At 38.8% G+C, this 27,478-nt stretch overlaps 2 protein-coding genes across 7 annotated transcripts in view; one reads left to right on the top strand and one right to left on the bottom strand.

Annotated features, from left to right (window-relative positions):
• The window catches only part of LOC131070237 (DExH-box ATP-dependent RNA helicase DExH7, chloroplastic), a 408,882-nt gene that overhangs the window by 363,205 nt on the left and 18,199 nt on the right, over window positions 1-27,478 (bottom strand). For all 6 annotated transcript variants that reach the window (XR_009371539.1, XM_058005745.2, XM_058005743.2 and 3 more), the window contains exon 9: window positions 12,186-12,297. Coding sequence is in view for 5 of the 6 variants with exons in the window: in XM_058005745.2 (XP_057861728.2) it covers window positions 12,186-12,297 (112 nt within the window). In the remaining variant the exon portion in view is untranslated. The remainder of the gene's footprint in view (window positions 1-12,185; window positions 12,298-27,478) is intronic.
• LOC131873632 (uncharacterized) lies at window positions 25,569-26,756 on the top strand. Its single transcript, XM_059216632.1, has 2 exons — window positions 25,569-26,004; window positions 26,102-26,756. Exons 1-2 carry the CDS (start codon window positions 25,650-25,652, stop codon window positions 26,614-26,616), a joined length of 870 nt encoding a protein of 289 aa, XP_059072615.1. The 5' UTR covers window positions 25,569-25,649; the 3' UTR covers window positions 26,617-26,756.

Raw genomic sequence — 27,478 nt, forward strand, 5'->3', positions numbered from 1 at the left:
ACTTCCTGAAACAACCCCTAGATTCAAGTGGATATGTTGTGGACAAGCCAAATGAGTAACTATAAATGCCTTTATTTAGTCATGATCCTGTCCATACCAAAAGCTATGCCTTGAAAGCCCTCTGAGTAGGGCTACTTGGAGATTAGGCTGGTTGTGAAGCAACCATCTAAAAACTTGTTAGAGGCCCTAATCAATGCATGGAAGATGGTTGTACAGATGCCCTAAGATGTCTTACAAGTCTGCCCTTGAAGTACTAAGTCAATTGGGAAGTCTATACCAAGTTGAGCCAAACCGGTCTGTGTCTAAGAGATATGGTGAGGAAAATTGGTGAGTTGGGAGAAAGATCTCCAATCAAGAGTCATATGTGCCCTTGTAGGTGTTTGATTTAGGTTGTTTCGTGAGGTTGGTGACCTGCTCTGCATCAACCACCAAGGGGATAAACCCCTAGGTTAACAAAGCCTTCATTTATACCTAAGGAAGAACACACAATAGAGGAAGAAGGAAACAATCTGCCTATTTACAATGTTGACGAAATTGCTGAAGCATACCCAAGGACACCTAAACATAACAGCCTATGAGGAATTCACCCAAAGGCTTATTAAAAGATTTGATCAAAAAAATCTTGAAAGATACTTCAAGGAATTGACATGATTAAAACAACAAGGAACCGAAGAAGACTATGTAACGAATTCCAAAAAAAAATCAGTCATGGTACACGAGTTTTTGGAAAGTAGACTTACATACCTATTTATTGAAGGGTTAAAAGGATCAATCCAGGTCTTGGTAAGTGCTCTTGATCCTACAACACTTGAAGATGTGTTGTCGGCACAAATTGCCTATTGTTATATTTGATAATATTTGTTATCCAGCAAGGTATTAATTAATTGTATTGAGTGGGTTGTCAGTCTTAGGTAGTTATGTGTCCGTTGGTTGACGGTTGTGTACCTCTCAGCAACTGTTGGGTCCTTTAAATATGTCGTGTACTGTCAAGGAAGTGGCATGGTATTGTCGGATCTATTGTAATCCTTGGCCGACCATCTTTGGTCTCTTCTCTATAATAACTGAATGTGCGAATAAAGATATATTTTACTGCCATGTCTGGTATGCATTGTCACGTACATTATTATTTCTTGTATTTAATGTACCAGTTGTAGCGGTAAACATTTTGGCGTTGCTGCCTTGAGTGATTCATGTCCGTAGATCCCATCAAATGTGAGAAGAGGCCACAGGGTGGTCAAGACCAAGCGATTAGGTGATCTACCAACCCTCGGCCGGAGGGAGCACAGAGACGAGTCGAAGCCTAGAAATACTCGGAGTATTGGGGCGCTGGAGGTGGATGTGTAGAGGACGCACGCGCGTTTGAGAGTGCAAGGAAAGCACCGGAACGTAGCGGTCAGAATAGTTCACTCAGGTCCGACACACCTGGAAGTACTCTAAGTGTTGGGGACGCTGAAGGTGGACGTGTAGAGGATGCCTACATGGCCGAGACTGCAGGGAAAGCACCGGAATGTAGCGGTCAAAACAATCCACCCAGGTCCGGCACACAAGGCGAATACACACATACCTTCCGAGTGAAAACAATGTTGAACACCCAAGAGAAGCAAAAACTGTCGAAATTCACGGGAGACGGGTCGGAGGACCCGGTACGACATTGCAAAACATGCATAACCATTTGGGAGGCAAATGGCCAAGATGACAGGGACTACTGGCTGAAGGCATTTCCCGCCACCCTTCGGGGGATCGCCATTGACCTCGACACCCAGCACAAGATGAGATGGAGTGATCTGAAGAGGGCGTTCCAGGAGGAATTCAAACTCTTGAGGGATGATAATGAGATCGTGGCCGAAATCTATAGTACTAAGCAAGAGAAAAATGAGAGTGTACGCGCTTACAACCGTAGGCTCAAAGAACTATTGAACAAGATAGAAAACCAACCAGCCGACGGGTTGAAGAAGAGGTGGTTCACGGAGGGATTGATACCTTCACTGCGCAAGAAGATGAAAGTAGTGCCTCCGTACTCATACGTCGATGCGTACAATCGAGCGATGGACATCGAGAGTGAAAATAAAACCTCCTCCCGAGAGAAGAGGAAGACCAATGATGATGAGAGCACAAAAGGTAGCAGTGACGAAGAATCCAAAACCGTACGAGCCCTTCGACGGGATATGTTGAGAATGATGAAAGAATTGAAGGCTAAGAAAGGAACCAGCAATGAAGGTAATGAACTATGGTGTATTGAGTGCAAAAGGGAGGGGCACACGAAAGGTAATTGTCCTAGAAATATGTTTTGTGAAATTTGCCAAGTGTTGGGGCATTCAATCAAGTAGTGCCCATACAATTTGAAGATGAGAAGTACACAAGTACTCTTCACATAGGGAGAGTCCAACCCATCGAAACCACAGAATGTATTGCCAAGTTGTTATGGAAATCAATGAGGGTGAAACCAAATATAGTACAACTCCAAAGGACGTCCTATTATACAGTGTCGGCAATGTAGTGAATGGGGACACTTTGCGAGAGACTGCCATAACAAGAAAGACAGCATACAATTATCGTGCAAATGGTGTGGACCAGGTGACCATGAAGACACCAACTGCTCGAATCACAAGGGTATTAATATGTTGAACGTGGAGGAACAAGAGGACGTAGTTTTGGCAATCACAAGAGCAGAAACAAAGAAGGCGATGTATTCAAACTCTGGTACGGAAAAGGAACAAGCCGAAGTAGAATAAGTGTTGGCGAAGGAACAAGTAACTTCCAATGGAACTGCAAGTATATCATTGCGGGAGTCAGAGAAAAACATAGTCCGGCAGGTGCTACAAACAACCATACCCATCAAGGTGGCAGACCTTCTTCAAACTATGTCGCAACTGAGAATGACAATTACCAACACAGTTAGTGACGACACAGTCATCCAAAAAGAATGTAAGCCTCATCAGGAGGAACTGACGGGAGCCGAAGGGAATGAGTCTAGTGATCCAATGTTGTTGACGGTGAGCATCGAGAGGAAGCCAGCAGTCGTTGAGATGGAAATAATGGGGAAGAAGTTCACAAACACCATTGTCGATGGAGGCTCGGGAGCAAATGTACTGCCAAAAGACACATGAAAATGTGTGGGGAAGCCGAATCTTTGGCCGCCAAGCTTCCACTTGGTAGGTGCCGACCAGCACGGCATCCAGCAGTTGGGAACATTGATGGCACAAAAAGTAATGATTGGGACACAAAAAAAAATCTTGGACTTTGTAGTCATCCGGTTACAGAAGAAGGCATACGATGCACTCCTCGGGAGGGGATGGTTAGTTACTGCCAAGGCAAATCATAACTGGAAGCGAAACACACTCTTGATCGAGAGTGATGGGAGGAAGCATGTCATTGACTTGAGGAACCAGGCGGTGAGTGAAAAACTGGCACCCTCGGACTCTGAGTCTAAGGGTGGAGAGTTAGGTATGGATGGAGGGAGGAAAGGCATGAAACCCAACGATGAAGGGGTGCTCGAACTAGAAGATTGCTCTGAAGATGAAACGAGTTACCTAAATGGACTATTCCACTGGCAAATGGAGGACTATGAGGTATTTTCACCAACATGTAATTTTCTTGAAGCTACAACTCCTGGTGAAAAGCAACTGATGGAAGCATGTAAACTTATGAATGATACATTTGGTAGTACGGAGATGGAAAGTGGACAGAAAGTGGTCGTACATCAACAGGGAAGCGGGTCGTACATATCCGTACAAGCCAGATCGGACCATCCGTACAAGGTGTGTAGAACCGTATAGAGAAATCCGTACGAGGAATACAAAATTGCAAGGAAGAATCCGTACGGAACTGACTAAAGGAGAAATCCATACAGAGTGCACAGAATTGGAGAGAGAAATTTGTATGGTAATCCGTACAAGGTGTGAGGGTGTGTGAAGGAAATTTGCTGAGATTCGTACGGAATTGGAAAAAAATTGTACGGTAATTCATACAAGGTGTGAGGGTGTGCGAAGGAAATTTGCTGAGATTCGTACGAAATTAGCTTGGAAGGTAAGTCCGTACGGTGGCAGGCACAACGCAATCCATGAGGAGGAGGACGAAATTGATCGTACAACAACAACCATTTGTCCGTACAAGAACCGTACAAAACTGTTAGGCGAAGTTGGAGAAGTGTGACCGTACGGAATCAAGACGAAGGAATTGGCAAAAGGCACCCGTATGAAACTGTGCAAGGCAACAAAAATCTATACACAATCAGTACCAAATTCGCACGAAGGAAAAACTCCGTACAGTGTCCATACACAATCAGCTAGAGGAAGGAAATTGTACACGATTCGTACGGGCTTAGTTGAAGGGGGCCACGCAAGCAGTGTGTACGGCGACCAATCGAGAGGGAAGCTTGGTGCGGGGGTAATTCCGTACGCACAAGTAGAAGAGGAATTTATGTACGACGACGAGAGGTGGTCCGGACATAGTCCAGACCGCACGTCGTGTGGATTTGAGGCAGAAATCAATGTTTTTGGCGTCTTAATAAATCACGAAAATCATGTGCGCCATGGAGTTTCGTGTGGTTTTGAAGGTTGCAATTTGGTGTTGGCCCTATACCGCGACAGGGAGTGCGCCCTGGGCACTGCCCCGGGACCCTGCAAGGGGCGCTGCCCCTCGACCCGGCAAGGGGCGCTGGCCCTCGACCCGGCAAGGGGCACTGGCCCTTGACCCCCAATGGGGGTGTTGCCCCCAAACCCCCATTTGATTTGGCAGGTACACTACAAGTTGGGGTCGTCCAGTCGAAGTCGTTGTCTGTCGTTAGTCTTCCTGAATATTACTTGATGTTTGCTTGTCGTCTGGAAGATGACTTTTTCTTTGGGGGGGGATGATGTTGTCAGCATAAATTGCCTATTGTTATATTTGATAATATTTGTTATCCTACAAGGTATTAATTAATTGTATTGAGTGGGTTGTCAGTCTCAGGTAGTTATGTGTCAGTTGGTTGACGGTTGTGTACCTCTCGGCAACCGTCGGGTCCTTTAAATATGTCATGTACTGTCAAGGAAGTGGCATGGTATTGTCCGATCTATTGTAATCCTTGGCCGACCATCTTTGGTCTCTTCTCTGTAATAATTGAATGTGTGAATAAAGATATATTTTACTGCCATGTCTGGTATGCATTGTCATGTACATTATTATTTCCTGTATTTAATGTACCAGTTGTAGCGGTAAACAAGATGCAATTCAAAAAGAAACACGGTTGGAAGCCACATCATCAAAAGACAAACCCTACACAAAGAATCCAACATCAAACACACATACTAAACCCCTTTGTAAGAAAAATTGGCATCAAATGGAATTTACTGCTAGAGATAACCTCAAAGAGCTTTAGAAGAGAAAATAATGTCTCCGTTGTAAGGAGAAATAAGAGCATGGACATAAATGTCATCAAGCAACAGTTTGAAATGAAAAATTATGCTACAAATGTAAGGAAAAATAGGATATGTAGAAAAAGAAGTCAAGAATGTAATATAGAGGCATTGTCCAATGAAGAAGCATGGGAAGAAGAAAAGAAAAACCCAAGAAAAAGAAGAAAGTGCGATGAAGAACATGGAACCATAGGTGCAATCTCAAAAGCATCCAAGCACCACCCCTTTCAAATTCAAAGTGATCTAAAGGTTCAAAAGGTAACTACCCTTGTGGATAGTGGGGCAATATACAACTTTATAGACGAAAACTTGACTACAAGAATGAAATTAGAAATAAAGGGTTTTAAGGGCTTTAAAGTAGCCTTGGTTGATGGGTCCACTACCTTGTGTACAAAAAACATCCCACAACTAAGCATCACCTTGGGAAAGCATCCAATCAAAGAAGACTTCTATGTTGTAAACTTGGGGGACATCGATGTAATCTTGGGCACCCCATGGTTGCACTCTTTCGGACATTTCTACCTGGATTTCTCATGATTGGAACTTTGCTTTCAACATAACAGACAAGAAGTCCTCTTACGAGGACTATCCATTGGGTCCCCAAGAGTAGTTTCATCCAAGAAGATGGAAAGACCCTTTATGCATGGACAAGTGGAAAGGGCTACTCAATGCATGATCCTTGACAAGGCTCCCCCCAAGGCAAATCCAGACACATTGGCATCCAACCCATCTTAAAGAAACACAAAAAGGTATTTGGTAACATCCCCTTGAGACTTCCTCCAAAGAGAGGTCTTGAACACACTATAGAACTCGAAGCAAGAGCTAAAGCTGTAATCACTACACCTTATAGGCATCCTCAGAAATTTGAAGAAGAAATAGAGAAAACCATCAATAAACTTCTCGAAATGGACCATATTCAACCTAGTCCAATCCCTTTTGCCTCCTTAGTGATATTCGTTAAAAAGAAGGATGGTACTATGAGGATGGTTCAATCCCTAGGGTAGATGAACTAGTTAATGAACTTCATGGAAAAAAAAACTTCTAAGGTTGACTTACAATCCGGATACCACCACATTAGAATGAGGGAAAACATATCCCCAGGACCACCTTTAGATTTCATTATGGGCACTTTGAATTCTTGGTCCTACCCTTTGGGTTAACCAATGCCCCCGCAACATTCCAATCATGCATGAATCACTTATTTAGGAAACAACTAAGGAAGTTCCTATTACTGTTCTTTGACAACATCTTGATTTACAACAAAACATGGGAAGAACATCTCAGACATATTGATGAAGACCTAGGAATTCATGAACAAGAGTGGACTTGAGGAGATCATAGATCTAGGGCATAAAATACACAAGGGGTAAGTGTGGATGAATAAAAGATTAAAGTCATAAAAGAATAAAAGAACCCTAACCCATCTAACGGAATTTTTGGAGTTATGTAGCTACTACCAACAATTTGTTTTGGGAATTATGTAGCTACTACCAACAGTTTGTCAAGGGATTTTCTAAAAGTGTTGCTCCACTCAAACACTTAACAAAAAAGGGAGCCTTTGCATGGAACAAAGTAGCCCAACAAGCCTTCGAAAGAATTAAGGAGATGTTGAATTTTTGTCTCGTTCTAGCCATTCGTAACTTTACATTACCCTTTGAGTTAGAATGTGATGCCTCCGAAGAAGGCATTGGAGCAATACTCATGCAAAACAAACATCTGATTGCTTTCAAAAGTCAAAAACTCACAGAAGATGAAAAACATGACTCCATCTATGATAGAGAAATGCTAGCCATTATGCATGCCCTATCTAAGTTTAGACAATATTTGGTTTGAGGGAAGTTCATTGTAAAAATTGACCATAACAACCTAAGGTTTTCCCTAAATCAAAAGAATTTGAACGACCGTAAACAGAAATGGGTCAGCAAATCACAAGCCTATAATTTTGACATGGAGTATAGGAAAGGAAAGAACATTGTAGCTAATGCACTATCTCGCAAACGCTACTTAAGCTCCATAATGAAAAAACTCAATTACTATTGAATACACCAAAGATCTGCAAGCATGACATCCTAGAAGGAAATCCACCAAATGAAGAATATAAAGTAGTGGAAGAACTCAACCTATGCAATAGAATATATCTTGTACCAAGCTCAAAGATAAAGGAGAATATCATCAAAGAATACCATGACAACCCCTTAGTCGGCCACCAAGGATATTACAAAACCTATAAGCATGTAAGAGAAAAATATTCTTGGAAGGCTCTCAAGAAAGATGTCCTAAAACAGGTTCAAGAATGTTTGACTTGCCAAAGGAACAAAGTGGAACAGACTCACCCAACAGGCCTCCTACAAGCACCACCCATTCCTAATCAAAAATGGGAAAGTGTTTCCATGGATTTCGTTAATGAGCTACCCAAAGTGCAAGAAAAAGATTGTATATACATGGTGGTGGACCACCTTACCAAGTATTCACATTTCATGGCAATATCCACCGACTATAGAGCTCCTCAAGCAGCTGACATTTTCTCAAGGAAATTTTTAGATTACATGGCCTACCTAGCAACATTGTCAACGACAAAGACAACCGATTCCTTAGTTTGTTTTGGCAAGAACTCTTCCGACTAGCAGGAATAGAACTCACACCCAATACAAGTTATCATCCACAAACAGATGGACAAACGGAGATTGTAAACAAATGGCTGGAAGGATACCTAAGGAACCAGGTTACAAGACAACAAAATGCATGGATCAAGTGGTTACACCCAAGGGAAAATTATTATAATACCACCCATCATATGTTGATAGGGATGAGTCCCTTCAAGGCTTTGTCTAGGTACGAGGCAACCTCATTTAGAAGTTTGATCCTCCAAGGAAGTCGTGTACCGGGAGCCAAAAACTATGCAACAAAATATGGACATTATGAATACACTTAAAGATAATATACACCAAGCACAAAACTAGCAGAAGATATATGCTAATCGAAGAAGGACCGAAAGGACATTTGAAGTTGGGAACTTTGGTTTTCCTAAGGCTACAACCCTATAAGCAATCATCGATCAAGTTAAGTGGAGCCGAGAAACTTAAATCTAGATTCTATGGACCATACAAGAGATCAAGAAGGATAGGAGAGGTTGCCTACAAGTTGGAACTACGATTGATAGCAGGATCCATAATATCTTTCATGTGTTTCAACTCAAAAAGGCATTGAGCCAGCATGTTACTCCATGTTTAGAATTACCTCTACTTGATGATGAAGGCAAGTTAATTTTGAAGCATGAAATCATTCTTGATATACAAGAAAAAAGATTGAGGAATAAGTCCATTCCTGAATATCTATTTAAATGGAACGGTCTACCTACAAAAGATGCCACTTGGGAAGGAGCCAAGATCTTTGATCATCCAAATTTAAAATTGCTTGAGGACAAGCAATCTCAAGAAGGGTGGATTGTCATGCCGCCACCATGATACATCCTCCACTGTCCTTAAAAGACAGTAAAATGATAAAATTTAGCTATGCGTCCAAATGCAGAAAATGGCCTTATTCATAAGACTTTGCCATTTTCTTTTGTCTAAGCCAACCACCACATAATAAAATTCCTTTCTTTATTTGGCGGACTTGTAAGACTTAACAAATGACTAAACAAGGTGATTCCCAAGGACCATGTGAGATGAAGAGGCATATGATTGGTTTGGATAAGGTAGCAATTAACTTGGAGAAGATACCTCGTTTGGAGAAGAGGTAAGGGAGGTGTCTATTCATCTCCCCTAAAGGCTATTTAAGGAGAAAATCCATTTGGACAAAAGCATGGAATAAGATGAGAAGTTCTCAAACATCTGAAAATATACAGCAATAAGACATAGCCCAAATATTCATAATTCTGAACTATTTGGAATGTTACATGTGAAACCTAATATTGATAGATAGATTGCTTATTTCATTAATTATCTTTTCCTTCTTGTGCTCTCATTCATCCTGATGATGGATCACGAAGTATGATCCGAAACGTTGATCCAAACACTCGCACACAATCGATTCCAGAAGTTTGCTCACATAAAAATTCTATGGATTGTGGAAATCTCATATCATAAAAAAGTAATCTTATTAGAAACAGCAAAAGGGAAACACAACAGAATGCACGAATATAAATTCCTACCCATTAAGTGGACAACCACAGAGTTGGTTGCTTGTGGGCACCCATTGAGTCGGTTGCTTGTGGACCCTTATTGAGTTGATTACTTGTGGGCCAAGGCATCAGATTGAGTTGTTACTTGTTTGACGTTCTCAGGCTTAATTGTGGTGGATAGTCTCCTGGCATCCTATGGTGTTTTTCCCTTCAAGTTTCTAATATGGTTGAACTCTAATATGCATGTCTGTTAATAGGAATCTTCATTATTATTGATTTAATGCTGATTAATTATCTTCCTTAATGCAATTACTAATATGTTATTTAATAAGAAAATACTCTTGCAAATAAATTATGTTATTGTTATTATTATTTTGGGGAAATTTCAGGTGTATCCCTAAGGGGACATTACACTATTACCATAGGCCTTGTACTCTATCAAGAAATCACTTGTTTCACGAAGGGCGACTTGTCTTGGCAAAAGGGAGAATTTGAGGGTCACTTGGGCAATTTGGACTAGCAATAGGGGTGATGTAGAGCCAACAAAGGTGACTTGCCAATAGTGAGCACTCCCAAAGCTTTTTGTAAAAGTTTCCAAGAGGTAAGTTGTGCCTAAGGACTTACTTTTACTACCTATGATCTTGGTTTGCATCGTACTTTGTTTACTTTGAGTTTTGCATCTTTTTGTGTTGAGAGTCGTGTCTTGTGTATGAACAACTAGCCTTTTGTGTGTCTAAGCAAGGTCTCAAATCTCCCATTTGTTCTCCCTCCTGTGTGAATGAACCAAAGGCTAGGATGTCATTTCCACAACATCTTTGTGGATGTGTGATTGTGTAAAGTTAGGATTGGAGGGTTGAAATGTTGTCACTCTCACCCTATTCTTCTATGTGCAAGTGATACAGATCATGGCCTTGGATTTTAATGTCCCCACTTTGAAATAAAATTTAATAATAAACGATAATAATAAAATTAAAATATTTAAAATTAAATTAAAATATAAAATAATATAATTAAATATGATTAATTAAAAATTAATTAAGTTAATGAAAAGTCAAAAGACATGAAAGGAAAAGTTGTGACTCCCTCAACAATGAGATATAAAAGGAAGAAGAGAACCTCATTTGAGAGGGGGGATAATTTGGAAATGAGAAGTGCAGATCTGATTATGAGAAGTTGTGTCCCTTTCAAAGGGCAGAAATAATGAAGAGTTGCACTCTTTCAAAGGGTGCTAATGGTGAAAGGGTGTGTCTCTTGCCAAAGGGCATACATGATGAAGAGGTGTGACCTCTCCCTCACATTTAGAGATATAAAGGAAATGAATCAAAAGCATCTAGTAAGATCACCATGGATCAGATCAGAACAGAACTGTTATTAAGTTACAGGCAGTAACATCCTTGTTCTTGGTGGTATGCATGGGGATGTGTTTAATTAGTATGCTTAATATATGAAGCCCAGTAATATATCAGAATTAATAGTGATACTAATATGGACTGCAATATGTATGATAGTCATACTTAATTTCATATATATATATATAATACATAAGAAATATATATACTTATAGTCTAAATCGTGTTATTACTTTCCGTATTTAAGAAGATGGGATTGAGATGTTCCAAAGAGGGGCAGTCTAAATCCAAGCAATAGGTTAAGTCCCAAGATAGGGTGGGGATCAGCGACCCATAAGCCTTGAGGGTATAGACCCAAGATAGGTAAGGGCTTGGATCTGTAAACTTTGAGAGAGCCTATTGTAGTTGGTCTCTAAGCGCTTTGGTAACATATGTAAACCCTTCTCCCTTAAAACTGAAGTAGTAGCAAGGTTTGATATCTATATTAAGAACTATGAATAATGAAATTAATCAGCTAATGAGGAAAATAGACAAGCACTTGCTAATAACTAATTGAAAAATATCAATCAATTATAGTATATTGAAATAGATCAAGTATGGGGACATTACATGGATCCAATTCTAAGAGATAAAGAACTCTACTTCCTTGCAAGGTTGTTATATTGTGGTTGTCAAGCAACCAAATAAGCATTCCACTTGTGCAGTCATGCGTGTGCATTGACAATGGTCTATGTATGTTGCCATGTTGAATCATGTGCCGAGTTGAGCGGGTTGTTTTTCCAAAAAGGCACACCTATTCAAGAAACTGCTACCATCCTAGTTAAGGATCTCACAGGTAGTTGTTAAACCATGTTACAAATCGCAAAGGGAGACATTGGACACATTCCAGCAATTTCCCCCTCAGCATCACTCAAGGGGATAAGAACCAACAACCCCGCTCTGATACCACTTTAAGGGAGTTGAGTTGACCATTTTTTCCAAAAAGCACACATATTTAGGAAACTACTACTATCCCAATTAAGGATCTCGCAAGAGGCTGTTAAAACATGCCACGTATCCGAAGAGGATATGTTGGACACGTTCAAACATTATGACACTCATATAGCGTGTGAGTGCAATCATGTCATATGGGCATCACAATTGCAACACATAAAAATTGTTTTTCCATTTGTTTACCACTAATGTCTTGAGCACAAACTTGGTGCATTACAAATTCTCTATAAATTTTGTTATTTTGTTCTGACATAATTTATGTGATAAAACTCAAACTTTGGAAACATCATATGAAGAAAACAAAAAAAAAAACTTATTAATGAAAACCTGTATGCCACTTTAGAAAGAGGGATCGATAAGGTTCTGCAAGGATTTGATACAGAGGCAAATCAGGAAATAAGCGAAACAAAGCCAATGTTGCAACTCCATTTTGAGCATCCTGCAATGTATATGCCAACAAATTAAAATAAGCTTAATCAACTTAAGTCTAACTGAAAACTAGATCATAATTAAAACATTTGAAAGGACTACTACAGTTTGACAGAAAATCCTCAAAAAATAAATAGTCGAAAAAATTGTCATATCTTTGAGGTGGGTGAACCTAACAAGCACATGTTTGGTAAAAAGCAATCAATAAAATTTCCTATATTTTAAAAATTAAAATGCAACGAAAACCTCTGCATATCAATCAAGTCTAACAGACAAAGAATCTAAATAAGCCAATTTCTAGAACAAGAAGCCAAAGCAACAGGGTTATTTATTACTTCTTGATGTTAAGATGGTCATAAATTGAGCTCTGAAAAGATAAAAAATACAAAAACAATGTCCATATATTGTAGTTTCACATCCTAGGCCATTATTGTCTATAATATCTCTCTAAACCCATTCAAAACCTAAAAAATCCAACTGAGCAGCAGTACTAATTGATATATCTATACGGTACTCCAGCGATCACACACACATATAATAGCAACTAACAATCAGAATTGCTCAGCATATATGTTACAGGAATATAACAGTGATATAAGTACATGAAACTCGATGATCAAATGGTAGAAATATCTATATAAGTATACAGCAAAACATTACTTTCGAGAGAAGATATCTCTGTAAATCAATTCGAGACCTAAATGGTCCAACTGAATGGCAGTATTAATTGATATATTTATACAGTACTCCAACAATCACACACATATGATAGCAACTAACAATCAGAATTACACAGCATATATTTTACAGGAATATAAAATTGATATAAATGCATAAAACATGATGATGAAATGATAGAAATACCTTTGTAAGTATTCAACAAAATGTTACCTTCAAGAGAAGAACATCCCTTGGAGATGCCTTCCAACAACTATACCTTTAACATAAAATTAAAATAAAATCTACTTTTCATTACCACTTCACTACACTAAACCTTAAATTAGAGGACATGCAAGTTCATCAGCTATTCAAATTGGAGTCCCATAAATAAAAAAGAAGTCCTATAACCAAAAAAGGAACAGTCAATCTCACAATAAGCATACATAACACAGAAGCATCACGGGTTCTGGGCAGTCAGCATCATCAAAAAAATATTTCTCTTTAATTTTGGTTTGTGAATAAAGAGTTTGGTTCCTAATGCATGGAAGATCTCTTGAATTTCATTTCATACAGTGATCAATAGTAAAGTGTCTTGGTCTAAAAGCTAGGGAGCATATGTCACACATTTGTGTAGAGAAGTACACAATGAAAGAACCAAAAGAGGAAGAGGAAGAATCAATCATTGCCATGAGACAATAACCAAACTAAAAGAGAAATTTTTACCCAAATGTCACCAATTAGAGTTGTTGAATTAGCTCTTGAATTTAAGGTAAAGTAATCTTAGTGTCAAAGATTACGCTAAGGAATTTTAAAAGATTGTCACCTAATCAAGCTAACATGAGATGGATAAAGAGATGATGGAATATTGTAAAATGGCTAAAAGGTTCAATATCTAGAAAAAAATAAACAAGTTGAGGATTGAAAAGGTAGAAGAAGCCTATCGGTTCACCTTGAAGGCAAAGGAGAAGTTGTTCAAGCAACAACAATGTCAAAGAAGAGAATTTTCCAAAGGTAAAGGCTAAGATAATTCCAACAAAGGCAAGAGAATACAAACAAAAGCTAGCACTTCTTAAACCCAAAATTATAGGCAAAGGAAAGCAACTCCAAAGGGAGAGAATTTGTTGGAGCCTTCTATTATTGTGGCCAAACGTGTCACGGATCTTTCCAATGCATTAAATGTCAAATAAACGAGATGGAGAAAATGAAGAATCAATTACTTCAACCATTAACGACCCAAAAAAAGGGAAAGCCCTCGTGATGAAGGGGATCTTGCCATAACACCCTAAAGAGAACAATGATATAGTGTTGAGAAAAGGTCACTTTTCAACTATTTGTGAGTCCAAGGCAAAGTGTTGCAAAATTATTATCGATGGTGGCAATTTTAAGAATCTAGAGGCTATAGAAATGGTGGAAATTTTGGGTTTAAGAACACACCTAAACTTGATTTCAAGGGTGCAAAAGTATCAACATTTGGTGGTAATAGAATGATGACTTGAGAATTCCTTACTCGTTTTTATGTTATTTTGTAGCCATAGATGTCAAGAAATAGGCAGCACATGAAGAATGGTTTGAACATCCCATCATGAGGGTTGATTGTTAGTTTTATGTTAAACTTAGCAATCAGATTGACAGTAAAGAACAAGAAAACACAAATGCACACATAACACAGTGATACCCTGGGAAAACCTCCCTCTTGGAGGAAAAACCCAGCAACAATAATCTCAGATCTGATTTGATTAAGCAGATTACAAGTTTACCCTCTAGGGCATAAATCAACTATAGCAAAACTTATCTTAATCTGGAAGTCAGGGTGATGCGCAGTTTGCTGTCAAACTTAGACAGCCTTTGAGCAGCCTTGACACGCTCCAGCAGACCTAAGGCAAATTCGGCAGCCCAAAAAATCTTCGCCCAGCCTAGTAGACAAATTGCTGACTGATAAGCATTCACTGCCCTAGAGTGCAGCTCCAAATTTGTTGATCACGGATGCTGATCAATGAAGGAAATTGCACATCACATACAATAGAAGTTCGCTAACCTTGCAGAGGTAATTCGCTAAGTGTGTATATGTTGTGTTGATGCTTGCATTGCCTTGAATATATATGAGCTTTTACATCTTATTTGACTTAGGTCGGTCTTTACAGTAAATTTATAAGGCATCTAAAGTTGGCGCACAAAATAAGGTCTGACCCATAATAATTACAAGTTACACATTATAGGGTCAGCCCTATCATATCACCAAGTTGCATTATATCACCCATTTAGGGCCCAGCATGAATCACAAGTTACGATGGCCATTTACGGCCCAACATGAATCACAAGTTACGATGCCCATTTAGGGCCCAGCATGAATCACAAGTTACAATGCCCATTTAGGGCCAGACCCAATTACAAGTTACACAAGTTGAGCGCCCAAATAGGGCCTGCCCTTTAACATTCACAAGCTACATAATATAATCACATAATTAGGCCCATCAAACATTTACCAAGCTAGGTCGGCCCAATCAAGGGATACGACCTAGCTATATTTCAACATTGATGAGCTATGGTGTGTTCTCACACCCATGAATGTGTGTCATCTTTTGCTTGGGACACCTTGGAAGTTTGATCAAGAAGCTACGCATGATGGTGTTGGTGCCTGCTTTATGACACACCGAACACATGAATAAAGATGCTCAAAAGACACTCTATTCTCTCTTGAATAAAATCACCACATATGCTAAGATTTTCCACTTGTATTCCATTTTCCCGGGTTGTTTCTTTCCCAAGTATATCAGCAGCCAGAAGGAAAATCTTGTTTTGAATTTCTTTAATTTGCTCTTCAACTGTGATGCTATCAACCTTTACCTTTTCTAGAACTTCATTTCGTGCAATTAATGTCCAATACCATGTGTTGAAATCATATACAGCCCCTGCTGCAATTACCTATCCATCAATTAACTTCTGCTTAGGAATCCCTTTCAACACCCTTAGGCATGGGATTATTCTATCCTGAATATCATGAAGATCTTCCCAGGTTTCTGCCATGTTTGAGATTCTAGAGAGCAAAGAAGTTTGCCCATATAACAACATCAACTTTTCAACGAATGTGACAGCCTCATCATTGTTATCTGCTATGCATTCCTTAGTTTCTCTAGCTGTCACTTTTCTTTCTTCAAAATCTTCAATGGTTTCCTGTGGAAGAGTCAAGAGTGGAGGAGCAGGTGTATCCCCTTGATCAATAGGTTTGGTCAAGTGTTGGATATACTTCTTTAACTGCTCAAATTCCTTTACGTACTCCCTTTTCTTTCCTATTTCCTTTTCCAATCTTGCCTTGATGGAGATGACCGTATTATCCAAGTCCTCAACTTCCTATCCTTTGGTGGTTAGGCCTAAGTTGATAGTTGTGATTTCATACTCTTTAGGAGTAATGTCTTCCTTTGCCTTATCAACTTTTGACACAGCAATCTGAACTGAACGACAACCTGTTTCATCCCTTTGAATCGTGGAAAACCTTTTGGTTGTCTTCCTTACTGCAACCTTTCCCAACCTAGCCAACAAATTAGTAGTCATCTTTTTCTTGAACTTCCATAGGCGCCTTTACTTTCATCCTTTCTTTTAACCAATCAGGAATTGTGGGTAGTTCAAACCTTCCTCTTCCTAATTGCTTTCTTCACACGGGCTATCCTCAACCCCTCAAAGAGTGGAAATCATTCCCTATTGGAATCCTTCATCTAGGATATCCATCTCATTTTCTGACTCGATTATCTCTATATTCAATCTTGCTGGATTGATTCTATATTTCCTTCATGAATTGGAGAAGGAATCTTCATCTCAACCATTGGTTTATCCTCAAGAATTAATACATCTTTCAAATTTCTGGATGTGGCAGAATGAGATGGCTCTGACCTCTATTTCTTTTCAGCAGCCCCCTCATTCACAACTTTCTTTCCTTTGGAGAACCTTCAGTTGTTTCTCTTCTTTTTCTTGAATTAATACTTTCAAGTGGCCCAGCACTTTGAGATGCTCCTTCATTAGAAGACCATGACTCTATTACGCCCATTAAATTGTAAGTGAGAGTCACACTTATTTGTTTCAGCTCTTGCACTTGCTGATCAACCAACCATTGTGTATATTTGACAACTAGTCACATCAAGGTGGTCAAATCTACAAGTTTTGGTTATGACCATCTCACCGAAGAAAGAGGCCTATTCTCATCATAGCGTGGCCGAGTGCATTCTCCATCATCCTCCATTTGGTAAGGCACGTGGAAAAGCTCAATTGTTCTGATCAAATTTCAGGCAATCTTGACCATAGACTTTTCCTAATATCAAATTCATCTATAGCATTTGCCCATCCACCCTATGCCTGTATTTATCTCTGTTTACCAATCAAATATGATTGTGGGGTTCAAAATTAGCTCTAGATCGATAGAAGACGAATGGATACCATTGCATCTCCAGCCTTGCACCTTCAGCTGCTTGTGCCATTGAACAGGATTCAAACATATTTCCAATAAAAAATGGAAAGGAAATTGCAATCTTGTGCTTTGCTCTTTGGAAGCCCTCATGTTTCCAACTACCTAAGAACTTCAAACAATATCATTGTATTGGTGGGATAAATTGGAAGTCTGTAAGGGCATCCGGTTAATCCCTTAACTCTCAAATACGTGAATCTTTGATACTCAATGAACCAGGATCCAAATTTGCTTACCAAGTCCTTGGCTTCCTAAGTGAGCCTCTGATGAGTTCCTCCCTACCAAAGTTTTAAAACTCGGACTCGCCACGAACTCGGCAAACCAAAAATTTCGACTCGGACTCAGACTCGTGAAAGACTCGGCAAGGACTCAGCAAAAAAAAAACCGTAGTTTTACAAAAAAAACATCAGGAAATTAATGCATTTAGAGAACATAAGAGCCATAATTGAATCATTACACATGTCATATGACCTACAAACACGCAATATTTGAAATTTCATCATTCATACTCATAGTTTCAACTCTAAAATGTATAATAGCAGCATAAGTTTATTATGTTCACAAAATTACATATAATGATATGTCCAACTCCAAATGTGAAAAACAACAATGAACAAACCAAAGAGAAGACTACATCTTCCTCTTCGTATTTCTCCTAATATAGCTCAATTTTTCAGGCCTTGAGCTAGAAGTAGTAGCAGTGGGTGTTGTGGTATCTAAATGGTGAAATGATTCTTCTTCAAAGTCAAAGTCCTCATCCTCGTCCTCATCTTCATCCTCCATTTCATCCAATCTTACTCCTTCTGCATCTTGTGTTGCTCCTCTCTCTATTTCAGCAATTTCTTCTCCGGTAAGGAGGACATTCTGAAATTGATAAAGGTTGAAAAATTCGATCTTTTTAGCATCTTTACATTCTTTCATGGATCCATCGTACCTAATCCTCTTCTCATCTTCCTCCAAATGGCAACTCAATCCCTTCAAAAGATTTCAAAAGAAAGTTTATATTCTTGTTCTTGGTGCCACTTCACACCTTGTCTTCATCTTGTCCATGTGTTGGCAAGGATTCTTCATGTGTTTTAAGAAATTTCTCCAAGTGTTGGGCAAATTTTTGAAAAAAAATTCGAAGTGTTGGGCGAATTTTCTTGACTTTCCAAACTTGGTCAAAGTCTAACCATGGCGGACTTTGTGTGGTCTCAAGACATTTTTATCATGTCTAGGCGGAGTTTGGCATATGTTATGCCATTTCTTGCTTTGACCTTTGGCGGACATGACACTTGGTCAAGACATTTTAATCATCCGACCTTGGCGAACTTCATGTGTTTGTATGCAAGGCGGACTTTGCACTTTGTTAAGCCATTTGCATTATGCCTTGTGATGGCAGACTTGGCGATGTCTTGGGACATTCCCATCTCCTTCATGGGCGGAGTTGATGTGCTGTTAGGACAATTCCTCATGAAGTTGGGCGGAGTTCCTACCTTACCAAGCCATTTCTTGCTTTTCCTTGGCGGACTTGGACCCTTGGCAAGCCAATTCACTCTTTGGGGGCAAACTTCGTGCCATCTCATGCCAAACTTTACCTCTTCTTGGTAACTTTAAGTGGTATCAAGACATTTTGGGCTTTGATAACTGTTATGCCTTGGGCGGACTTTACCCTTTGCCATGCCATTTTACTTCAAACTTGGGCGGAATTCATGATGTGCTATGCCATTTTCATGCCAAGTGTTGGGCGGACTTCAGCACTTGGCAAGCCAATTCTTGCTTTTCCTTGGCGGGCTTTGTTAGGGCTTGAGACATTGCTTTCTCCATGAGCAAATTTTGCCTTCCATTTTAGCCCTGAACACTTTGAGGAATTTCTTGTTCATCGCCATATTTGTCTGGAACCTCTAGATCGCCTAGCCTATATGATTTTCCCTTGCTTTTCATACTTGGAGATACAAACTTTTCATTTCGAAGACAAGAACCTTGTTGCCATGACTTGAGTGACCCAATCCTAGGTCAACTTTTAAAAAGCTGAAAAAAGCAAAAAGCAAAAAGCAAAAAAGCAGGTGGAAAAGCTGCTTCCTAGATTGATCCCAAAATGCCAAAAATGAAAAAGCAAAAAAGCAAAATCCCACAAAAAAAGGAAGTTGTCAAAATTGACCCTGACCAGGTGCATTTTTCATCCTTCGGGCCCTCTAAGCACTTTGATGGTCTCCAAACACAGTTATGATGATTGACTCCCTGATTGACTTTAAAGATTACTTAAAAACTCTAATCCCCAGACTCTCAAAGATTGGCGACTAAGAACCCTAAAAAGCAGAAAATGGGGGTCCACATCTGCAATGGGGCGATGTGTGAAAAGGTCACAATAGATGGTAGGGCAAACACCTACACCTCTGTGAAGGATGGTAATAAATATAACCTAAGCCCAATAAAAAAGGGAGATTGGGAATCTATTCCAAATTCTAGAGTGGAGTTGGTCAATAGAAAGAAATTTCTCAATGCAAAGCACACAAAAGAGGTTGGTTTGATGTTCCTAACTAACCTTCATTATAAGAATCTAAAAGCGAGGCTAATAAGCCACTTGAAAAGGTGAGAAAGTTGTTGGGAGAATTTAAAGATATTGTCTAGTGATGTACTTGATGGACTTCCACCCAAGAGGCACATAGATCATCATATTTATTTGACACAGGGCCAATTTTCCATACAAAGCTACCTACAAGATGGAAGCAATACAAAGTGAAGACCAATTTGAGTCCATGTACAAGACCAATTATGCATGCACCTAAGAAGTGAGAAGAATGTTGCAAGTGTAAAGATTACAAAGCTATAAACAAGATCACCATCAAATATCAATATCCATTGCTTAGGATGGATGAGTTAATGGATTGCTCAAGTGGGACTAAATACTTCACAAAAATGGACCTGAAAAGTTGATACCATCAAATTAGGATTAGAGAAAGGAGGAATGGAAGACTTCTTTGAAGAGTGAGGAGGATTTGTACAAGTGGCTTATTATGCCATTCAGATCAAGGACATCAATCATACTGAGGGTAATCTTTAAAATGAAGTTGTGTCTTGTAAAAGACAAAATAATTTGGGAGTCCCAACAAAATAATATATACATTCAAATTTCAACAAGAATTGATTGCTCTCTTGAATAATGCCTCTCAAAATGAACATCAGTAGTAAATGCAAACACCCACAATCAATGTGGTCTACAGTCTCATAATTTGATACAAATCTACCTACAATCTAAAATTTGGTCCTAGAGCCTCCACTTTCCACTATCTAATATAATTGCATATGTTATACATTCTATTGGTGTTAATTTAATTCACGAAATTTAAATATCTCTTATTTTGTAAAAGAATACCATGTAATATCAATGTTCTGTAACCATACATTCTATTAAAGTTCTACTGCTCACACTTGACAAATTTAAAACCAAAGTTGTCTCTATGTATCAATGTTACGTAATGGTGCATGTATCGACATATCAAATGCAACATGAATACAATACGAATACCAAATCTAGGTGTATCCATACATGAACCCAATTTGGGCCGAATCTAATACTAAATCAACAAACACTCAAAAGTTGCAAAAAAAAAAATTAATTGTTCATATGTATTCTATTAATTCCAATGTCAATAATGAAATTCTATTCTCCTACCACCAATCCAACTTCATCCACTTATAGATCAAAAGTCTCTAGAGAACATGTTGAGAAGAGTGATGACACTTCAAATCTTCGAACCAAGTTTCATCCCTCTACAACTTCCATACATGCAACTCCCAATGGCATTGGCATGGCCTCCACTAGTCCACTTAATGTCACCTTGTCCTCAGCAACTCATAGCAAAGATTCAAGAGGATCACTTATTGTCTTGCAAGGGGTTACATAAGCCACCAATTTTGATAACCCTTGCTCTATTAGAGCCTCCAAACTCCTCCCTCATTGCCATAAATTCTACCAAAAATATTAGTTTGGGATAGTCACATGCTTCCTCCCATTCTCCTTACTAAATCGCACAACTTTCTATTGGCTCACAACCCTTTGACGTGAGGCTTGGATGTTGACCGCATCTCACCTATCTAAGCTAGTGTTTATGATTAAAGCGTTGTACATCCTTCACAACTTCTTGCAAGCAATGGCACGACTAGGGTATCATTTGTAAAGACAAATCTTCACTCTTCCTCTATGGCCTTTTTACTCGCACAACTCACAAAAGATAAATGCAATTCACACAACAAATGAATTCTTTGGCCCAAATACATTATGAACAACAGATTATTTCATTCACCAAAAGGAAGTATGAATGAATGAAAGATTTTAATAACATCCATGAGGCCAAATCAGCCTATGCGACCCAAGAATAGTGCACACCCCCAAAACAGGGCACCAAAGCCATATACATTTTGTAACCTCCTCTTTAGATCTGCCCTTCGACAGTGAATTTTGATCGATAGGCTTTCTATTTTGTACAGCTTTGTTTCCTCAAACAAAGTGCTTAACTTGTCGTTTTTTAGAATGTCCTCGTAAATGGTAAATGTTCATAGTAGGGAAATGTGTTAAAAACAACAGAGTTTTCTCCCAATTCTAAGTAGGATTCACCTCCTCACATTGTTGTTTTAAGTCAGAAATTGTTGAAAGATGAAGACACACATAGCAAACACGCACTAATGTACCACTTCACAACTTTTGGCCAACCCTACAAAGCTAAATAGGTGGATCCTAAAAAAATGGTAGCCTCTTCTTGAAGGCGAAATCAACATAGGCCCTTATATAAACAGTTTTTCTTTGTGATCTATGCAATCCCTAAACAAGTATATGATGCTTCTCAGAGTGGACCTTGGGTTTGGGACTTGTTGATGTCTTATAGCTTCGGTTGGAGAAGTCTCATATGTATAAGTAATGCAAATTATCGTTGATATGAATATATACATATTAATATATGTAATAATAATAAGTGTTCTTATTATTATTATATATATGAATATCTATATATACATAATTTATATTTATCATTGTTTATACCAGGCTTGCAAAACTCGGCGAGCCATTAAAAAACTCGCGAGTAATCGCGATCCAGAAAGGCGCGCGAGTTAATCGCGGAAATACTCGGCGCGATTTTTTCATATAGTCGCCGCGATTTTTTTGACAAATACTCGCCGTTAATCGCCAAAACCCGCCCGAAAACGCGGCACAAAACGCGAAAAAAATGCGACTTAAGTCGCAGGCAAAAAAAAAACCTAAGTCTTTATTCCATTTCGCACGACTCCGGAAGGCAAAAAACGCCATGCGATTTCGGATTTCCAGTAGGGTTTGCATTTGCACGCGCGACCAGGGTTTTACTTGTTTATTCGTGATCTTTTTGTATTGTTTTATTTCGAATTCACAGTCATTTTAAATTTTAATCGAATGACTGTGTAATACACAGTCATTTGAAATGACTGTGTATTACACAGTCAAAATGACTGTGTATTGTTTGCATTTGCATGCGCGACCAGGTATCTTTTTGTATTGTTTTATTTCAAATTCACAGTCATTTCAAATGACTGTGTAATATTACACAGTCATTTGAAATGACTGTGTAATACACAGTCATTTCATACACAGTCATTTGAAATGACTGTGTAATATTACACAGTCATTTCAAATGACTGTGTATGAAATGACTGTGTAATACACAATCATTAATAATTAGTAATTACAGTCATTTCAAATGACTGTGTATTACACAGTCATCAGTCATTTGAAATGACTGTGTAATACACAGTCATTTGAAAATGACTGTGTATTACATAGTCACAGTCATTTCAAATTTTCAAATGACTGTGTATTACACAGTCACAGTCATTTCAATTTTCAAATGACTGTGTATTACACAGTCATCATTACACAGCCACAGTCATTTCAATTTTCAAATGACTGTGTAATACACAGTCATTTCAAATTTTCAAATGACTGTGTATTACACAATCATCATTACACAGTCACAGTCATTTCAATTTTCAAATGACTGTGTAATACACAGTCATTTCAAATTTTCAAATGACTGTGTATTACACAGTCATCATTACACAGTCACAGTCATTTCAAATGACTGTGTATTACACAGTCATCATTACACAGTCACAGTCATTTCAAATGACTGTGTAATACACAGTCATTTTCAAATGACTGTGTATTACACAGTCATCAGTCATTTGAAATGACTATGTAATACACAGTCATTTCCAAATGACTGTGTATTACACGGTCATTTTCAAATGACTATGTATTACACAGTCATTTGAAAATGACCGTGTAATACACAGTCATTACAGTCTTTTCAAATGACTGATGACTGTGTAATACACAGTCATTTTCAAATGACTGATGACTGTGTAATACACGGTCATTTGAAATGACTGTGTAATACATAGTAATTTTCAAATGACTGATGACTGTGTAATACATTAATCATTAATGTACATTGTAATTAATGACTGCGTATTACACAGTCAATTGTGAAATGACTGTGTAATACATACTCATAGTCATTTGAAAATTTGAAATGACTGTCAACTGTGTAATGTCAATGTGTATTAAAGTATTTCATTTAAATTTAAATTTGAAGTTAAAAACTTAAAAAAATACACAACCAATTAAAATTTTAATTTTAGATAGTCATCTATTAATAGATGACTGTAAATAAAATACAGTTATACAGTCATTGTAATTTTTGGATGTTCGTGATTTTTTTTGGTAACAATGTTATTTATCTCTAAATGTTGTCTCTCTTTTCCACATCTTTTTGAAAGAAAATGGATTCAGCTTCTACAGTTAAAGTTGGTGGCAAAAAGAGAGACCCTTGTTGGAAACATGGGAGACCAGGTCCAAAACGAGGAGATGTTTTTTGCAACCATTGCAAAAAAATTGTAAAAGGTGGCATTAATAGGTTCAAATATCACCTTGCAAAAATTCAATGCCGAGATACCACAAGCTGTACGGAATGTACTGAAGAGGCTACGAGAGATGCAATAGCAACGCTTGAAGCATATGATCAAAGGAAGGCAACAAAAAAGAGAACAGCAGAGGCAATGGCAGCCCCAAGGGCAGATTTGAGTTCCATAGGGTCACATACAGATGTGGCGACATCTGGTTCTTCCCTTGGGCCACGGATACGAGCAAAGGGAACTTTGGACAGCAACATGGAAAACTTCTTTATTCCACGTAACACTCCTGGTGCACAACCTGGATTGCTTGGCACTGCATGGAATAAAGAGGCTCACCAACAAGCCAAGGTGGCGTGTGCTAGATTTTTTATCTACAACGATGTTCTGTTCAATGCTATTTCTAGTCCATCTTGGGACCAATTGGTCACCGCGTTGACTGTGGCAGGTAAGGGGTTCAAATCCCCAAGCCGTTACGAGGTAAGTGGACCGTTATTGCAGGATGAGGTCCAAAACACTCATGCATTAGTGGAAGAGCAAAGGACTATTTGGGAAAAGAATGGCTGCACCATTCTTTCTGATGGATGGACAGATGGTAGGAATAGGACACTCATCAACTTTCTAGTTGCTTCAGGAGGACAGTTAGTATTTTTAAAATCAATTGATGCCTCCAATGAAGTGAAGAATGCGGAGACCTTGTGCAACATGTTGGATGAGGTGGTGATGGATGTGGGAGTGCAGAATGTCATCCAAGTTGTGACTGATAATGCAGCTGCATATGTGGCAGCCGGCAAACTTCTAATGGCTAGACATCCGACATTATTTTGGAGCCCTTGTGCTGCCCATTGTCTTGACTTGCTCCTTGAAGACATAGGGAAACTAAGTTGGGTAAAGAAAGTGGTTGAAGATGGAAGGAATATCACCAAATACATCTACAATCACACATGGGTCCTGAATCTTATGAGAGAGCACACTGAAGGTAAGGATCTTGTGCGGTCGGGGGTCACACGCTTTGCTACCAATTTCCTCACCTTGCAGAGCATACTTGCTACATTGCCCAACCTGAAGCGGATGTTCGTGAGTGAAAGATGGTTGGGGAGTCCTTATGCTACAAAGCCTGAAGCAGAGAAGGTTGTGATTGCCATTTTTGATACTAATTTTGCCAAGATAGTGGAGGAGATCATCAATGTAAGTTTGGAAACTTTAATTGATGATTTATTATTAAATTTTCTAATATTTCAATCTGCTGATTTTGTTAGATTTTTTATATCTAGGTGTCGGAACCGTTGGTGAGGGTGCTACGAATAGTGGATGGGGATCATAACTCCATGGGGTATCTATATGAGGCCATGGATAAGGCCAAAGAGGCGATTCAACACTTGTATGGGTCAAACAAGACCAAGTATGAACCCATATGGCGCATAATTGATCGGAGGTGGAACCATCAACTCCACCAACATATTCATGCTGCTGCCTACTTCTTGAATCCCAAGTTTTTTTACTCTCCGAGTTTCAGAGCAGATGCAGAGGTTAGAATTGGCCTTGACACATGCATTCGGAGATTAGTTGATGATGAGATCCTTCGAGACCTGATACTTGATGAGTTGCAGAGTTATAAGAAGGCCTTAGGGGAATTGTTTTCTTCACCTGATTGCAAACGTAGGAGAGCCACCTTACGACCAGGTAAAAAAAAACATATGTTTAATTTTTACCATTCATTTCTCTCTTTAAGATTATTGAAATCTTTACAAGTTATAAATCACATTTTGTATCCTTGCAGATTTGTGGTGGGAAGATTATGGTGCCACAACGCCTAATCTTCAAAAGCTTGCCATCTGCATATTATCACAGCCTTGTAGTGCTTCTGGTTGTGAGCGCAACTGGAGTGTTTTTGAGAACATCCACACAAAAAAGCGCAATAGGTTGACTCAACAACGCTTGAATGATCTTGTCTATGTGCCGTACAACATTCGATTACATGAGAAGAAGGTGCTAGGGCAAGATTCACATGAAGCACTTGACTTGGATGACATTGATCCATATGCAGCAGAATGGGTTGCTTCTCCTGATGATGTTGATAATGATTTGGATCCATTCCTTACTAATGAGCAGCTGAGTGAGTTGGAGAGGGCAGGAGAGGAATGGGATGCGGAAGTGGCAGCACGTGAGGAGGAGCAGGAGGTTGATCATGCAGCAGAGGCACCTGTTAGTGTTGAGGATGTTGCCACTACTTCAGCACCACCCACCCAGCGGCCACAATCTGTTTTGAGCTTTAGTCGTAGACGCAATTTATGATTTCTTATTTTCATTGATACCAAACTTTGAACTTGATATGTAATCAGAATTTCAGAGGTTCTTGTTTTGTGGTCTATGACTCTATAACTCTATGAGACTGTCACTATGATACGTTGATATGTATTGAACTCTTATTCATATGTTGCACTTGATTTTTGGTTTATGCTATGATACTTGCATTTGTTGCTATGTATTACCAAAAAAATTTGATTTATATATCATGGAAATCATATATGTTATACAAATTTGGTGTAAATGTGTGTTTTTGAATTATATATTAAAAAAAAATGTATTTTCAAATGTTCGATAAAGTTGCCGAGTTTTGCCGAGTTTTTCGCCGAGTTTTGGCGAGTCCCGAGTTTTTAAAATTTTTTGGCCTTGCCGAGTTATTGCAAAATCCGAGTTTTTCAAGCTTGGTTTATACAAATTAGAATATGAGCACCGTATCTATAAGTATCGATTATATTGATCAATATAAATCGATTCTCCACATTAAATAGTTCGATATATATTTATCACCGTGTATATCGACTTTAGTCGATCTCCCTTCAAAGACGATTATGAAAATCGTTACTTGCACGTAACAGTAATAACTAAAGATTAGAAGAATCGTTAACTGCTAACAAACGATTAAGAGGAATCGTTGTTTGATTGTCAACCGAATAACAAACGATTAGAGAATCGTTGTCTTGCATAACCTTCGGTATAGAGACATCTCAATGAAGAGACATGTCTCCACGTACGTGGAGGCATGTCTATTCATCGACATGTCTCCACGTACGTAGAGGCATGTCTGTCCATTGACATGCCTATACCGTAAGGTATAAATCATGGTGCAATTCAAGTTTCATAGGCAAGTACA

This window comes from Cryptomeria japonica, chromosome 2, assembly GCF_030272615.1.
Source record: "Cryptomeria japonica chromosome 2, Sugi_1.0, whole genome shotgun sequence".
NCBI lineage: Eukaryota > Viridiplantae > Streptophyta > Pinopsida > Cupressales > Cupressaceae > Cryptomeria > Cryptomeria japonica.

Excerpts from the sequence above, each read along its gene's own strand:
- LOC131873632 (XM_059216632.1), top strand. The coding sequence starts at position 25,650 with ATGGGGTATCTATATGAGGCCATGGATAAGGCCAAAGAGGCGATTCAA. Across the intron at positions 26,005-26,101 it reads GAGAGCCACCTTACGACCAG|ATTTGTGGTGGGAAGATTAT; the intron begins GTAAAAAAAAAC and ends GTATCCTTGCAG.